The following is a 17421-nucleotide window of genomic DNA, read 5'->3' as shown; positions in this document are numbered from 1 at the left end:
CACACACACACACTCGACACACTGCAGAAGAACAAGGTAATGACACACACAAACACCGACACACTGCAGAAGAACAAGGTACACACACACTGACAACAACTGACTCACACACTCAACGCATTGCAGAAGAACAAGGTACTGACACACACACACTGACAGCAACTGACACACACACTTAACACTGCAATAGAACAAGGTACTGACTACTACTGACACACACACACATAGATTGACAGACTGAGAACAACTGACAACAAATGACACACTACTGACACATACTAACTGACAAAAACTCAACACACAGTTGAAAACAACTGACACACACACACACACACACACACTTTACTATTTATAATGAATGATATTATACTCCATCAGGTGAACACTGACACACAGCTGAAGAAGCTGGAGGATCTGCTGTATGAGGCAAACACCAAGAATGAAGAGCTGCAGAAAACCCTGAGCGAGAGCACTGCGGCCAAAAACAGGCTCACAGGTGACAACACACACACACACACACACACACACACACACACACAGCGCTGAATTTGTTTGTCCATTTTAGCAGTATATTAATGTAATGAGTGTGTGTGTGTGTGTGTGTGTGTGTGTGTGTGTGTGTGTGTGTGTGTGTGTGTGTGTGTGTGTGTTTGCAGCTGAAAACACTGATCTGGCACGGCAGGTAGAGGAGATGGAGAAGAAGAGCATCCAGCTGAACCGATCCAAAGCCCAGCTGACCAATCAGCATGAGGATCTGAAGAGGCAGATGGAGGACGAGCTGAAGGTGATCCCACCAGCAGATCTTCAGCCTAAACAACACACACACACTGACAACAACTGGCACATACACACTCATGGTCACTTACTGACAACAAAAACTGACACACACACACACACACACACACTAATGTTCACATACTGACACACATACTTGCATGACTGACACACACACTGACTGACGTCAACTGACACACCCACTGACTGACATCAACTGACACACTGACTGACATCAACTGACACACATACACAAACACACTGACTGACATCAACTGACACACATACAACAACTGACACACATACAACAACTGACACACTGACTGACATCAACTGACACACACAACTGACACGCACAATGACTGATGCGAACTGACACATACTTACAACAACTGACACCCACCCACTGACTGACATCAACTGACACACATACTTGCATAACTGACACACACACACACACATACACACACTGACTGACATCAACTGACACACATACAGCAACTGACACACCCACTGACTGACATCAACTGACACACATACAGCAACTGACACACCCACTGACTGACATCAACTGACACACACACACACACACACACACTGACTGACATCAACTGACACACATACTTACAACAACTGACACACATACACACACACACTGACTGACATCAACTGACACACGCTGACTAACATCAACTGACACACATACAACAACTGACACACATACATCAACTGACACACATACAACTGACACGCATACAACAACTGACACACATACAACAACTGACACGCATACATACAGCAACTGACAAACACACTGAGTGATAACTGACCCCTGGAGGATGAGCTGAACATTGCCAGCTGAAGTAGACCAGCCAATGTCCGGCCGACTGATGCAGCCACTGACCTCTATGTGTGTGTGTGTGTGTTCAGGCTAAAGCGCTGCTCAGCAGCAGTGTGTGTTCGCTGCAGCAGGAGCTGGAGGTGCTAAAGGAGCAGCTGGAGGAGGAGCAGGAGAGCAAACAGGAGCTGCAGCGGCTCGTCTCCAAACTCAACAGCGACGTCACACACTGGAGGAGCAGATCTGAAGCGGACACTATACAACACTGCGACGAGCTGGAGGAGACCAAGTATGAGACGCACACTTTTGAAACACACACACTTACTGACAACTGACACACTGACAACAACTGACACACATGCACACACACTTAATGACAGCAACTGACACATCTGTGTGTGCACCGCAGGAAGAAGCTGTGTGCGCGTCTGCAGGAGGCAGAGGAGGCGGCGGAGGCCACTCAGGCCAAATGCTGCAGTCTGGAGAAAAGCAAACAGAGACTGCAGGGAGAAGTGGAGGAGCTGTGTGCAGATCTGGAGAAGGTGATTTATTACACAGAAAAACACACACACACACAGAGACAAAGAGGAGGTGCTGAGGAAGAGATAAAGTAGATCCAGCAGGTTGATCTCTCACAATAAAGCCAGACAGGTTTATCAGGAGCTGCTGTAGAGGACTGAAGGGTTTATTCTGAGATAACAACCACCTGGATGTGCTTTATCCTGATCATTACACGGCTGCTGGCCACAAAACATAAACATTAGACACTAAACATTGTTCTAAGCCCAAATAGTTTATTATTTCTTTAATTAAACATAAAGCAGACAGAGCCAGCTGATGGAGTATACACTAACCTGTGCATTATTCTGACACTAGATGGCGCCAAACAGTCAAAAACACAAAGCTGACAGTGTGTGTGTGCTTAACCAGTATTGATGTGTGTGTGTGTGCTTAACCAGTAATGATGTGTGTGTGTGTGTGTAGGCCGTCAGTGTGTGTGCAGTGCTGGAGAAGAAGCAGAAGATGCTGGAGCGTCAGCAGAGCGACTGGAAGCAGAAGAGTGAAGATCTGCTGCTGGAGCTGGAGAACTGCAGGACGGAGAGCAGAAAACACAGCGCAGAGTTATTCAAGATCAGGAGCGTGTATGAGGAGAGCAGCGAGGAGAGGGAGGCGATGCGGAGGGAGAATAACACACTGCAGGGTAACACACACACACATACACACAGTGTAGAGTTATTCAAGCAGCGAGGAGAAATAAAATATACAGGCGGCTAATCATTCTGACTTCAGCTGTATATTTATTTCAGAGTAACCCTGTGGCACTGCATCTTTCAGAATGATCTTTCAGAATGTATCTCCAGCTCATTGGATGTTTTTCTTGCTGTCCTTCAGAGGAGATTGCGGATCTCACTGACCAGCTGTCAGATGGAGGAAAGAGTGTTCATGAGCTCCAGAAGATGAAGAAGAAGATTGAGATGGAAAAAGAAGAGCTGCAGGCGTCACTGGAGGAGTCTGAGGCGGCGCTCGAGGTAAATATGAAGAGAAAAATATGCAAATACTCAGTCTCATTGGCTACACTAATCAATAACACTTTTCTGCAGAATCAGCTTCCCTGCATGAAAGTGAACTGCACTTATTTATGAACGTTCTGTCATCTGGTGGAATATTAAATACAATTGTTTTGTGCAGGCGGAGGAGACGAAGGTTCTGCGTCTTCAGCTGGAGGTTTCTCAGGTTAAAGCAGACCTGGAGCGCAGACTGCAGGAGAAAGAAGAAGAGTTTGAGGCCGCCAGGTACCATAATCTGTCATGGACAACTCAGCACTGACACACAACTGACACTCAACTGGCACATCACTGATTTATAACTGACTCACCACCACTGACATATCACTGACCAGCATATAACTGAAACTTCACTGATATATAACTGACACACTCCTCACACATCACCGACACAACACTAACAGACCACTGACACATCACTGACAGACCACTGACACATCACTGACATATAACTGACATATAACTGACATATAACCAACAATGACATATTGTGGAGACATACCTCAAATATAACTGACACATTACTCACATATCACTGAAACACTTTTGACACCACTGACATATGACTGACACATCACTGACAGACCACTGACACATCACTGACACATTGCTAACACATCACTGACAGACCACTGACACATCACTGACAGACCACTGACATATAACTGACACATCACTGACATATTAACGACAGACCAATAACAGACCACTGACACATCACTGACATATAACTGACACATCACTGACACACCACTGACAAATCATTGTCAGACCAGACACATCACTGACACACCACTGACATAACTGACACATCACTGACATATTACTGACAGACCACTGACACATCACTGACAGACCACTGACACACCACTGACACATCACTGACATATTACTGACAGACCACTAACAGACCACTGACACATCACTGACACACCACTGACACATCACTGACAGACCACTGACACATCACTGACACATCACTGACAGACCACTGACAAATCACTGACATATTACTGACAGACCACTAACAGACCACTGACACATCACTGACACACCACTGACACATCACTGACACACCACTGACAGACCACTGACACATCACTGACACATCACTGACACACCACTGACACATCACTGACAGACCACTGACACATCACTGACAGATTACTGACAGACCACTAACAGACCACTGACACAACACTGACACACCACTGACACATCACTGACAGACCACTGACACATCACTGACAGATTACTGACAGACCACTAACAGACCACTGACACATCACTGACACACCACTGACACATCACTGACACATCACTGACACATCACTGACACATCACTGACACATCACTAACAGACCACTGACACATCACTGACATATTACTGACAGACCACTAACAGACCACTGACACATCACTGACACACCACTGACACATCACTGACAGACCACTGACAGACCACTGACACATCACTGACACACCACTGACACATCACTGACACACCACTGACAGACCACTGACACATCACTGACACATCACTGACACACCACTGACACATCACTGACAGACCACTGACACATCACTGACACACCACTAACAGACCACTGACACATCACTGACATATTACTGACAGACCACTAACAGACCACTGACACATCACTGACACACCACTGACACATCACTGACAGACCACTGACAGACCACTGACACACCACTGACACACCACTGACACATCACTGACACACCACTGACAGACCACTGACACATCACTGACACGTCACTGACACACCACTGACACATCACTGACAGACCACTGACACATCACTGACACACCACTAACAGACCACTGACACATCACTGACACACCACTGACACATCACTGACACATCACTGACACATCACTGACACATCACTGACAGACCACTGACAGACCACTGACACATCACTGACACACCACTGACACATCACTGACACATCACTGACACACCACTGACACATCACTGACAGACCACTGACAGACCACTGACACATCACTGACACACCACTGACACATCACTGACACATCACTGACACACCACTGACACATCACTGACACACCACTAACAGACCACTGACACATCACTGACACATCACTGACACATCACTGACACATCACTAACAGACCACTGACACATCACTGACATATTACTGACAGACCACTAACAGACCACTGACACATCACTGACACATCACTGACACATCACTAACAGACCACTGACACATCACTGACATATTACTGACAGACCACTAACAGACCACTGACACATCACCGACACACCACTGACACATCACTGACACATTACTGACAGACCACTGACACATCACTGACAGACCACTGACACATCACTGACAGACCACTGACACATCACTGACATATTACTGACAGACCACTAACAGACCACTGATACATCACCGACACACCACTGACACATCACTAACACATTACTGACACACCACTGACACATTACTGACAGACCACTGACACATCACTGAGAGACCACTGACACATCACTGACAGACCACTGACACATCACTGACAGACCACTGACACATTACTGACAGACCACTGACACATCACTGACACATTACTGACACACCACTGACACATCACTGACAGACCACTGACACATCACTGACACATCACTGACACATTACTGACAAACTACTGACACATCACTCACAGACCACTGACAATGACTGACACACAATGGACACACCACAGACACATGACTGACAACTGACATATCACTTGAATAAATTTGTGTAAAGGGTTCAGTGTTTAACCTGCCTGATATAATCTGCCTGAACGAATCTGCCACTAATCAACAATGTCTGTTTATATTCCAGTCTTTTAACTCTTCAGTTTTTCCACCTCAGCCTTTATTTCCTGTCTTTTAACTAACACTGAATCACCATCAGGGTAAGTAACTCAATTATAGATCTTCCTGTTTTTGCAGTTTTCTTGACATACTCCCCTAGACAGAAGCATGAAGCACACACTGACACTGAAGCACACAAGCACACCTGACCTGCACTGACAATACAGCTAATGCTGTTTTACATCTGTCACCATGCTGACGCTCAAACGTCTGTAACTCCGCCCTCTTCTGAAAAGAGCACAATCTAATTTGCATTTAAAGCGACAGTCACCAAAACACCACAATGAGGATCAAAGCCTGAACAGGTCAGTTTCAGAGATCTGGAGAACATCATCAGTGTGCTGTTCTCAGCTCAAACACACACACACACACACACACACACACACACACACACTCTGTAGACACAGCAGAGACACATTTACAGCTGGTTGAAAGAGGTAGGATAGGTCAGCTTTAATGATTTAACTAACTTGGTCTGTTTCCAGGAAGAGCCACCAGAGGGCGCTGGAGTCTCTGCAGGCCGGTGTGGATGTGGAGTCGAAGGCTAAAACTGAAGCCACTAGACAGAAGAAGAAGCTGGAGAGCGATCTCGCGGAGCTAGAGCTGCAGGTGGAGCAGCAGAAGAAGAGCAACAGCGAACTGATCAAGAGCAGCAAGAAGATGCAGCAGCAGATCAAGGTCACTGTTGACTCGCATCTTTAGTTCGAGACCCTCCTGAACATGTGCTGTTCCTCTGAGTCTAGTTTGAGCTGGATTCATTGATGCATTAGTTTGTTTTACTTTAGTTTTTATTAAGTGAACACAGTTTTGTATATTTAATTTAAATATTTACTTATATTTAGTTAACACTGAAGCCAAGACACACACACACTGAATAACCAGAGAACACACACTCTAACCAGAGCAACACATACACAAACACCAGAGTAACACACACTCACCAGAGCAACAAACACACACTGATCATAGCGCACTGTGTGTCCTGCAGGAGCTGGAGGCGCAGCTGGAGGAGGAGTTGCGTGCGCAGGAGACGCTGCGGGATGAACACACACTTCTGGAGCGCCGCTGCGCCCTGCTTACCGCTGAGGGAGAGGAGAAACACAACACACTGGAGAACACACACCGCGTCTGCAGGACACTGGAGACTGAGCTGCAGGAGCAGAAGGAGAAACACACACTGCTGGAGGAGCAGGTACACACACACACACTCAAACATATGTCAGTATTTGTGGCATACGAGGACTCTCCACAAATTATATGGCCCTCTCCCTAAACACTGTGTGTGTGTGTGTGTGTGTGTGTGTGTGTCTCAGCTGCAGGCGGTGTTGTGTGTGAAGAGGAAGCTGGAGGTGGATGTTCAGCAGCTGCAGCAGGAGCACGAGGAGCTGCAGAACGAGCTGAGAGCGGCCAATGACAAGGCCAAGAAATCAGCCTGTGAGGTCAGAACACTGTGTGTGCGTGTATGCGTGTGTGCGTGTCTGTGTGCATGTGTGTGTTTGTGTGTGTGTGTGTTTGTGTACTGTTTTCTATACTTGTGAGGGCTCAATTGTCTTCATCTGTGTGTGTGTGTCTGTCTGTCTGTCCCTCTCTCTATGTGCGTGCGCATGTGTGTGTTTGTATTTCTCTGTGTGCGCAGGCGGCGCGTGTGCTGGAGCAGCTGTGTGTGCAGCAGGAACATGTCTCTGATCTGCAGCGTGTGAAGAAGAGTCTGGAGCTGCAGATCAGAGACATGAGCGGCCGACTGGAGGAAGCAGAGCAGAGCAGTGTGAGGGGGGGCAAGAAGATCATGCAGAAGCTGGAGGCGCGGGTACACACACACACACACACACACACACATGCGGATACAAACACAAACAGTGACTACACACACGTTTATTTTCATAGTCTTCTTTGCTCATATTTACCGTGTGTGTGTGTGCGTGTGCGTGCGTGTGTGTTTGTCTGTGTGTGTGTGTTTGCGTGTGTGCGTGCGTGTGTGTTTGCGTGTGTGTGTGTGGGTATGTGCACGCAGGTGAAGGAGCTGGAGCTGGAGCTGGACGCGGAGCAGAAGAAACACTCGGAGACGATGAAGACTCTGAGGAAGAACGAGCGGCGTCTGAAGGAGCTTCTGTTCCAGTCTGAGGAGGAGCAGAAGAACCAGCAGCGCATGCAGGAGCAGCTGGAGCGGCTGCAGAACAAGATGAAGAACTACAAGAGACAAGTGGAGGAGGCGGTGAGAGAGGGACAGACAGAAGTCTAGCAGAAACCAGAAATGTCTGCAGAAGTATTTTTTGTTTTGTTTATTGTTTAGTTTAGTTTTATTTTGTGTTTGGTTTTTCATTTTGTTTTGTTTCATATTTAATTTCATTTTGTTAGTTTTTTATTTTGTTTTTTTTCCACTTAGTTTCGTTCAATTTTTTGTTTTGTTTTGTTTTGTTTTGTTTTGTTTTGTTTTGTTTTGTTTTGTTTTGTTTTGTTTTGTTTTGTTTTGTTCTGTTTTGTTTTGTTTTGTGTTTCGTTGCGTTTCGTTTTGTGTTTCGTTTCATTTTGTTTTGTTTTGTTTTGTGTTTCGTTTTGTTTTTTGTTTAATTTTTAATTTCGTTTTGTTTTGTTTTGTTTTGTGTTTTGTTTTGTTTTGTTTTTTGTTTAATTTTTAATTTCGTTTTGTTTTGTTTCATTTTTGTTTAGTTTGATTTTGTATTGTTTTTTATTTAGTTTTCTTAGTTTTTTGTTTTGTTTTGAAAAACAGACAGTAATTACTTTTTATTTTATTTAGTTAGCTTTTTTTGTTTGGTTTTCATATATTTCATTCATTCATTTTCTTTTCAGCTTAGTCCCTTAATTAATCTGTGGTCGCCACAGCAGAATGAAAGCCACAGAATGTTTCTGTGTGGAGTTTGCCTGTTCTCCCTGTGTTGCCGTGGGTTTCCTCTGGGTGCTCCGGTTTCCCCAACAGTCCATATGGGGGTGTATGGGTGTTTCCCAGTACTGGGTTGCAGCTGGAAGGGCATCCACTGTGTAAAGCATATGCTGGTATTGTTGGCGGTTCATTCCGCTGTGGTGACCCCTGATAAATAATGGTCTGAGCCAAAGGAAAATAAATGACTAATAATAATAATGAAACTGAAGGCACTAGAGAGTTATTAATATCTAGTCATGAAGGATGTTCCAGTAAGCTGAAGTGTTTCTGCTGTACAGGAGGAGCAGGCCAACATGAATCTGGCGAAGTACAGAAAGACGGTCCACGAGCTGGACGATGCAGAAGAGCGAGCCGATATTGCCGAATCTGCGCTCACTAAAATCAGGACCAAGAACAGAGGCAGCTTCGGCAAGGGCTACTCGTCTGTGAGTCTCCGTCAGCAAGCACAGTTCTCCAGAAACACTTCTATCTGCTCATTTATAACCACGGGGATCATCCCTAGTATGAACAGCTAAGCTTTGACCATATTTGGAATGGTCATGAATATTAATGAGCTCTGCTCTGATGCTCCACAGCCCATGTCAATACCAGCTTTCTCTCTTTCTCTTTGTCTTACACACACACACACACACACACACACACACACACACATATGTTTATGCTAATGAGGGAGAGATGGGCACTAGTGGGCGGGGCTTTCCCCCTCTGATGACACGTACAGCAGGAGAATGTCAATCACAGTGTTCCTGCATCAAGCCTGACTAGACCAAACACAGTTCAGTACTGCTGAGCATCAGAGACTGCTGGAGATACACACACACTGCTGACACACACACACACACACACACACACACTGCTGGGGTTAAATCAAGCAGTCATTTCTGCCTAATAGGTGCCCTTTAAACTCAGTCTACATGTGTTTGTTGCCTCATTACAAACATATGCGGCTAATTCCACAATATACACGTTAAACTAACAAAAAATACAAATAAACAGACCTCAAGCCATTTAGAAGTGTATAATCTGTATATCCTGCATTTTGTGTTCTGTTTTGTGTTCTGATGGCTGTGAACAGACGGCTGTCTCATCTGTCTGCATCTTGTAATGTGTGTGTGTGTGTGTGTTTTCTCATTGCATAATATATAAGAATATTCAAGACTTTGCTCTGTCTGCCTGGAGCGTGTGTGTGTGTGTGTGTTCAGTAATCTCCGCTGTCTGTGTGTTTTCTCAGGGTTACAGTACGCCATATGCCGGTCTGCTGAGGTCACCTAGTTCAGTGGGGTCAGAGGGCAGAGGTGAGAAGGTCACCGATGATGACGAGTCCATCAGCTCACTCATTCCCACATACCTGAACTCCATCAAGAAACTGATGATCGATTAGAGCGTGCCGGAGTCAGAACAAAAGAAGCTAAACATATGACTCTTTTTATTTCGTCCTGGAGTTCAGGAGGTGTGAATCTTTTTATCATATTCTGGATTCAGAAAAGAGAAGCTAAACGTAAGAATCAATAAATAGAGCCTCGAGTCATCAATCCTCTTTCACATCCTGAAACTGAAAAAATTAAGTGCATGAATCTTCTGAATCTAAACATGTAAACAAGCATATCTGTTCAGTGTTACATCATTTATTACTATCAAGAAAACAAGTTCATCTCTGTGTAATATTCCCGACTTTATTCTTATGGCAGTTTTACTACGGAACAGTTTTGTTGACTTTATAAAGAAAAATACTTTTATAGAATGTAAGATTCAGATTTATAAGACACAAGCATCTGTGTGGTTGCAGGTTTGCATCTGCAAATAACCCTGTCATGAGGCAGTTCCAGTAATAACACAAATTATCTCTAAAGAAAATGTTTGTATAAGTATTTAGAGACATTTCGTCTTGAAAATATTATCTTAAAGAGACCGCTAGAGCTGTATTTGACAGTGTGAATCTATATTCAGCTTTAATTATCATCAAATAATTGTCTTATTTTCATCTTCTGTGTGTACCTTTCCCTGAAACATCTATTTCCTGTATTATTCATATTTCAGTTGTTAATAAACACATTTAGTGTCACACTTCATGTTCTGGTCAGCTCTGTTCCATCGGCAGATCAATCTGTAAACCTGATTGATAAACTCTGGCAGGCACTGAGGCACTCTGTCAGTTCACTCTTTAAAACAGTACGATGATGACAATAATGCAGAACATCGTGTTTTATACACGTCGTGTGGTGTGGAGTCAGGATTGAGGTTAGCATCTGGAGCTAAAGACCGAAATGATGGAAAATCTCAACTCTGCTAGTGGCTTAAAAAGTTGAACAATAATTGAAACAACAATTATCAACAGAATCAACAGTTCCCTATCACATCTGCCTTGTTTTACATTAATAATGATTTAGGTTCAAAGTAAATTGTTCATCTGCTGTATGTTGTTCCAGTTTAAGGTAAATAAACAGAGAATCAAAAGAATTATACAAGTTATACGTCATAATCAAAGCCCACATTCAACTGCCTGAATAACCTATCATGGAAAATAGAACAGTGTGTTGAATGGATATTCAGTCATTTGATCTGTTATGTGAGTCAGTGTTTGCATTAGTTTGGTATTTATAGGAAATACTGTAGTGCTGATGAACATACTGAAGTGAAGCACTCGAGTTATTCTACAGTTGCTATGGTAACACAACAACTATAGTAATTCATCTGTTGTAGTGATTCTACAGTCACTATGGTAACACAACAACTATAGTAATTGATCTGTTGTGGTGATTAAACAGTTGCTATGGTAACACAACAACTATAGTAATTGATCTGTTGTGGTGATTCTACAGTTGCTATGGTGACACAAACACTATAGTAACTGATCTGTTGCTGTGATTCTACAGTTGCTATGGTAACACAACTGAACCAATACTTTAGTTTTCCACAACTATAGGGTACATTGTACTATAACACACCACAGTTTACTGAAGTAAATCTAAAGTGTACTGCAGTATATATTACAGCAAAAGATTATAACACACTTTACTTTAGTATGGTTCAAAAAAACAGTATAGACATCAAACAGTGTGATATCCATGGGTAATTCACAGGCATGCTTTTATTAGTGCATCTTCAGAAACATAGTCAATCCAGCTGGAACATCTCGACAGTCATTTTAGAAAAGCTGTTAATTGATTGGGTATAAAAATAAGCATTATGCAGAATCATTCAATATATTATCTGTAGCTCCATCACTATATACATCTCGTTCTACAGTAGAGGGAAACAGTATTAATGACAGTTGGAGACGTCTGTATATTTATGCATTCAAACATCCTGACAGAAAACCAAAGTAAAGTAAAGCGTCTTCACATGTGCCTGTGTATATTTGTCTTTTTGGGTATGAGAGTGATGTAAAGCCTGAGTCCATCACGGTATTGTGAATCAACAGATCATTTCTGTTTCTGGACTAATAAATATAGATATGTTTAGGATTTGCTCATATTTTGCAAACATTACCAGCAACATTATTGCTCTTTAATTAAACTATTGATATTAGAGCTGTGCAATATGACAACAAATAGTATTATTTCATACATAGTTAATTTTATGGCCTTGCAAAGTACACTGTTTACAGTAATATTAGTCCATCATTAGAGCAAAATCTGCAGACGGAATTACTGAATGCAGAGATAATACAGTGTTTACATTCAGCTTTTTATTTAGCAATATTTTATGTAATCATAATTATATCACATTAATGTTTATTTCATATTTCTACATTCTTTATCAAACATTTATTCAGAAAGTTTTAAATATGGTGAGAAAAATCCCATGTGATCAATATATATATATATATATATGAACTATTAATAGTTCTGAAAATATTTGACAATATGATGTATATTGTTATCTTCATCTGATTTTCTCATATCCAGTCCAAAGGACAGCAGGACAAATATGATTAATTTTATTTTCCATGTCCATCTCGCTGAGAAACTGCACTCTTTGTAATGTCCAAAGAGTCCAACATGTTATGTTGGGTAAATATTCAATTCATATCAGCGTTATGGAAAGTGATGCATTGATTAGTACACACTGCAAACAAAATGCCTTTCACATATGAGGTGTTGTCTTGTTTCTAGTCCAAATGTCTAAAAGAGCACTTTCTAGATAGGAGAAAAAATAATAATAAGAAGATTTCTTAAAACAAGCAGTGAGGTGAGCCAAATAATATTATTTTCAAGCTAGAAACTCTCGATTATTTTGCTCATTTCTACTTAAAAAAATATTCAATGCTTGATAAGAAGAAAACACCTTGCATTTTTAAATATTTCAACACAAAACCTCTATGTAAGAAAAAATACTGTACAAATTTATAGAAAATACTATAGTGTTTTTGAACTATTCTAAAGATTCTGCAGTTGCTATGGTAACAACTTCTATAGTAATTGATCTGTTGTGGTGATTCTACAGTTGCTATGGTAACACAGCAACTGTAGTAATTGATCTGTTGTGGTGATTCTACCGATTTTCTGCAACTATTGGGTGTTGCAATATGAATACACCACAGTTTACTGTGTATCCTACAAGTATACTACAGTATTTTCTACAATTTACCAGTTCACTATAGTTAATAATTTCAGTAGGCTGTAGCATTCATTAACATAGATGTTTATATGTACAGTATAATACACGTTACTACAGCATGGTTCAACGACAGATTAGCATATTTACTATAAATGAATAATTGATAAATACATTTAGGAATTAGAGGTTTCAGCTGCAACACAAAACCTCTATGTGGGAAAGGCATTTTGGCATTGCAGAATTGAAAGAGGTTGCACTATTTGAATGTAAGAGCAGCATTTCTACATTAGTACTGTTTTTCAGATGAGTGACGTCCTGTTGAACACTGTTTTCAGATCAGTGCATGGCTTTAATCCTCTGATATCCGCACAGTCTCTTCATTTCCTCTCAGTGGAAGTTCAGTTGGTGCGTCGTGTCGTTAGTTCCTCAGTCTTGACATGTGCATTGGTTTAGTTTGTGTTTGTGTGTCTCAGATCTCCATGTCCACTGGTCTGACCTCGCCAGTCTTGTGTTCTTTTACCCATAATTCTCTGTCTCTGGCCGGATCCACGCAGCGCAGCAGTTTGTCCACCGGCTCTATTGTCTGAACATGAACAGCAGCGCATTACAATAGCACACAATACATACAGAAAACCACATGCAGGATCAACTGTGCCCTGAAACATGCATTTATGATCTGAGAAATCAGATGGAGAAATCATGACTCAATTCTGAGACCTTCTCTGATTCTGAGCCCTATTATAAACTAGCCTAGATCGCCATCTGCTGTGCAAACACTAGTCTAGAACGACCAGTAATGAGTGTCAATATGGCTGATGGTGTCTGTCTGGTGTTCTAGTGTTGTTTATTGACAGATAATCTGAATTAAAGCCCAGTGATGAGTGTGAATGCAGCTGAACTCACGCTTTGGTTGAACATGTCTGTTTCGTGTCGTAGTGTTGTATATTGACACAGATGCTGTCTGATCATCTCCACTCGCTCCATCTCCAGACGCTCCAGCTCCTGCAGACACACACAGATATTATAGGCCAGTCAATCTTTGATCTAAATGCCTGTTAAAGAGGAAGTGGCTTCTCTCTCTGTGTGAATATGTTTGGTGTGTGTGAGTGAATGTATGAATGGGAGTGAGTGTTTGTATATGTACAGCACATGTCAGGATATTTATGTTTAATATATGATATAAGAACGGGTGTTTATGAGCATATGAGTGTGAAATGCAGTGTGTGTGTGTTTGTGTTTGTGTTTTACCAGACTGCTGGTCACCATCTCCTCAAACCACTTGGACTGGCACTGATTGTACAGGTCGACACACCTCATCAGATCATCACCTGCAGACACACACACACAAGCTTTTCAAGGCGATGTAGTTCCCGCATCAGTGATTTTACTGCACTGATATGTTTTGTTCTGCACTGGTTTTTACACGCATGTTGTTCAGCAGTGTAAGTGTGTGTGTGTGTAACTTCTGCTCTTTATTAACATTTAATAACCACAGTGTAACACTAGAGGGAGCCAAACAGCAGCATTCATCTGGGACTGACATTACAGCCTGCTCCACTGTAAACTCTTATCCCTCATTCTATAGTCATTTACAGTAAATACTGCAGTGTTTCTGAACTATACCATAGTAAAGTATATGTTATAACATTTACAACACTGGTAATGAATGCTCCAGCATACTGTAGTAGTATTAACTATAGTGACGTGATAAGCTATAATAAACACTGTAGTATACTCTAGCTTTTACTATAGTAATGTATCCCCATGTAATATATCCTGTTGACATTATTCTTTCATGTAAGATTACGCACGCTCATTGGAACCTTATTTTCAGCTGTAAAATGAGCTGTTATGCTGATTGATGCTGCAGTCTGATATTCTATTATAGATTTTCATTTCCATGCACAGTCATAAACACAGTTGTTTGTGAGTAGTTTGACTGTTTACTGCTGTTTACGATTCCTCATTATTTCCCCATTGACAAATGAATCAGAAGTTGTAAAACAATCACAGAAATGACAGTATTGAGTCATTTGTTTATATTAATATTGATGTGTTACCATAGCAACTGTAGAATCACCACAACAGATCAAGTTCTATAGTTGCCTTACCATGGCATCTTTGTAATTACCACAGCAAATTAATTACGATAGAATTACCACAAAAAAATTATTTAATTAATTACTATAGTTGTTGTGTTACCATAGCAACTGTAGAATCACCACAGATGAATTTCTATAGCTGTTGTGTTATCGTAGCAACTATAGAATCATCACAGCAGAGCAATTACTATAGTTGTTGAGTTACCATAGCAACTGTGGAATCAGCACAGCAAATAAATTATAATGGTTGTTTTGTCACCATAGTAACTGTGGAATCCCCACAACAGATCAATTACTATACGTGTTGTGTTACCATAGCAACAAGAGAATCACCACAACAGATCAATTACTTTAGTAGCTGTCACCATAGCAACTGTAGAATCACAGAATCACCACAACAATCAATTACTATAGTTGTTGTGTTACCATAGCAACTGTAGAATCACCAGAACAGAACGATTGAAGTACTTTACTATAGCCAAAGTCTCTTTGAGGCAAGTCATTTCACTCGGCGAACATCTGTAAAACGCCTCTCGGCCAGTACACTCAGGCATTCTGTCTGAATGGAGAAACGTATAATTCTCCAAAGCTGTTAGCCAAGCTTAAGATTACATTTAAAATCTGGAAACATCAATGAAATTGAACAACAACAGTGTCTCAAATTTAGTTGCTAAGTGTTTGAACTACAGAAAACGATGAGTGCGATCAAGCTGCCGAAGCTGCACATGCGCATGGCCACAGACACGGTGGTAAAGTACACACGTCTGGTCTGAGCCCCTCCTCCTGAGAACATTAGTCTATAGTGATTGATGATTGGCTCCTTTACTAGTAGGCGGGGCTTTCTTCACTAGAGTGGCCATTTCACTTTTCCCCATTTAAAACTATACGAGTGAGATCTTGTGTATTCTGTAGTGTTTTGCTCAAAAACACTAGTATAAATGAATGACTCTCGTGGTTGTTCATGTGGGATTCCAGTCAATTATGATCCCAGAGATTTTCCAGCATTTTGAATCAGCCTGGTGTTTGTCTCATGGTGAATGTCAGTATATGATGCGTCACTGCTGATCCACTCACCCGCCTGTGTGGATTTCCGTCGCGCTTTCTTGATGTCCTCCTCCGTCTTACTGTTGACTTTAATCTCCATCTGCTGAGTTTTGGACTCCAGATCCTTCTGCCGGTCAGCCAGAGCTCTACGGGCCTGATGAAGAGGAGACAGAACCTGTTTCATTCTCTACATCTTCAGTTCTGGAGCATCTGGAGATGTCTGGAAGACACCAGTAAATCAATAGAGTCTAGAGACCGAAGACCAGACACCAACGATTTAGATTTAAGATTTGAGCACTTAAAGCGACAGTGCACCCACAAATTAACATGCTGTCTTCATTTCCTCGTCGTTCAAACCTGTTTGAGTTTCTTAAGAATGCTGGATAAAACAACATTGTTCATGTGAAACAACTTCATCAGGTGCTTGTTTTAATCCCTCAGATTAGCACACGTGTGTTTGCAGAATTACACAGTGTGAAGAGTGTTGGCGTTTGTCCAGTAAGTGCGGCATGAGAAGGTCATTGTAATAAAGGGCAGGAGATTATTTATAGAAACCCGACGGGCTCCAGAGACGGAAACACTCCTCTTCTCCAGAACACATGCTGGACTTTAATAATGCATGAGAAAAATCCATGAAACTGGAGAAGAGCCAGAGGATCTGCTGTGTGTTAGGGATGAGGTAGCTCCAGGAGGCTGTTTTTGCCGCCATCTAGTGTCT

General features: G+C 42.0%; 2 protein-coding genes across 17 annotated transcripts in view; one reads left to right on the top strand and one right to left on the bottom strand.

The window, feature by feature from the left end:
* The window catches only part of LOC100333572 (putative uncharacterized protein MYH16), a 43169-nt gene extending 32108 nt beyond the window's left edge, over positions 1 to 11061 (top strand). For 7 of the 12 annotated variants that reach the window (XM_087275476.1, XM_087275475.1, XM_087275474.1 and 4 more), the window contains 14 exons: positions 379 to 496; positions 657 to 784; positions 1705 to 1901; positions 2022 to 2154; positions 2597 to 2813; positions 3005 to 3141; positions 3302 to 3405; positions 6584 to 6776; positions 7087 to 7290; positions 7412 to 7537; positions 7735 to 7905; positions 8110 to 8310; positions 9276 to 9422; positions 10229 to 11061. In XM_087275476.1, the coding sequence (XP_087131602.1) occupies positions 379 to 496; positions 657 to 784; positions 1705 to 1901; positions 2022 to 2154; positions 2597 to 2813; positions 3005 to 3141; positions 3302 to 3405; positions 6584 to 6776; positions 7087 to 7290; positions 7412 to 7537; positions 7735 to 7905; positions 8110 to 8310; positions 9276 to 9422; positions 10229 to 10378 (2226 nt within the window). In that variant the 3' untranslated portion in view covers positions 10379 to 11061. Of the gene's footprint in view, positions 1 to 24; positions 79 to 378; positions 497 to 656; positions 785 to 1704; positions 1902 to 2021; positions 2155 to 2596; positions 2814 to 3004; positions 3142 to 3301; positions 3406 to 6066; positions 6140 to 6583; positions 6777 to 7086; positions 7291 to 7411; positions 7573 to 7734; positions 7906 to 8109; positions 8311 to 9275; positions 9423 to 10228 lie in introns of those variants that run through there. The other 5 variants (XR_015503639.1, XR_015503638.1, XR_015503637.1 and 2 more) reach the window with 3 other exon arrangements.
* Positions 11062 to 12067: 1006 nt separating this feature from the next.
* Positions 12068 to 17421, bottom strand: part of gas7b (growth arrest-specific 7b) — a 25380-nt gene continuing 20026 nt past the window's right edge. For all 5 annotated transcript variants that reach the window (XM_087275495.1, XM_087275497.1, XM_087275494.1 and 2 more), the window contains 4 exons: positions 16734 to 16857; positions 14806 to 14885; positions 14461 to 14559; positions 12068 to 14140 (listed from right to left, as the gene is read on the bottom strand). In XM_087275495.1, the coding sequence (XP_087131621.1) occupies positions 14027 to 14140; positions 14461 to 14559; positions 14806 to 14885; positions 16734 to 16857 (417 nt within the window). In that variant the 3' untranslated portion in view covers positions 12068 to 14026. The remainder of the gene's footprint in view (positions 14141 to 14460; positions 14560 to 14805; positions 14886 to 16733; positions 16858 to 17421) is intronic.

This window comes from Danio rerio, chromosome 12 (assembly GCF_052040795.2).
Source record: "Danio rerio strain M-AB ecotype USA chromosome 12, GRCz13ab, whole genome shotgun sequence".
In the NCBI taxonomy this organism is placed as follows: Eukaryota; Metazoa; Chordata; class Actinopteri; order Cypriniformes; family Danionidae; genus Danio; species Danio rerio.
The sequence above is the reverse complement of the archived record's forward strand: the minus strand, read 5'-3'. Positions and strand labels throughout refer to the sequence as shown.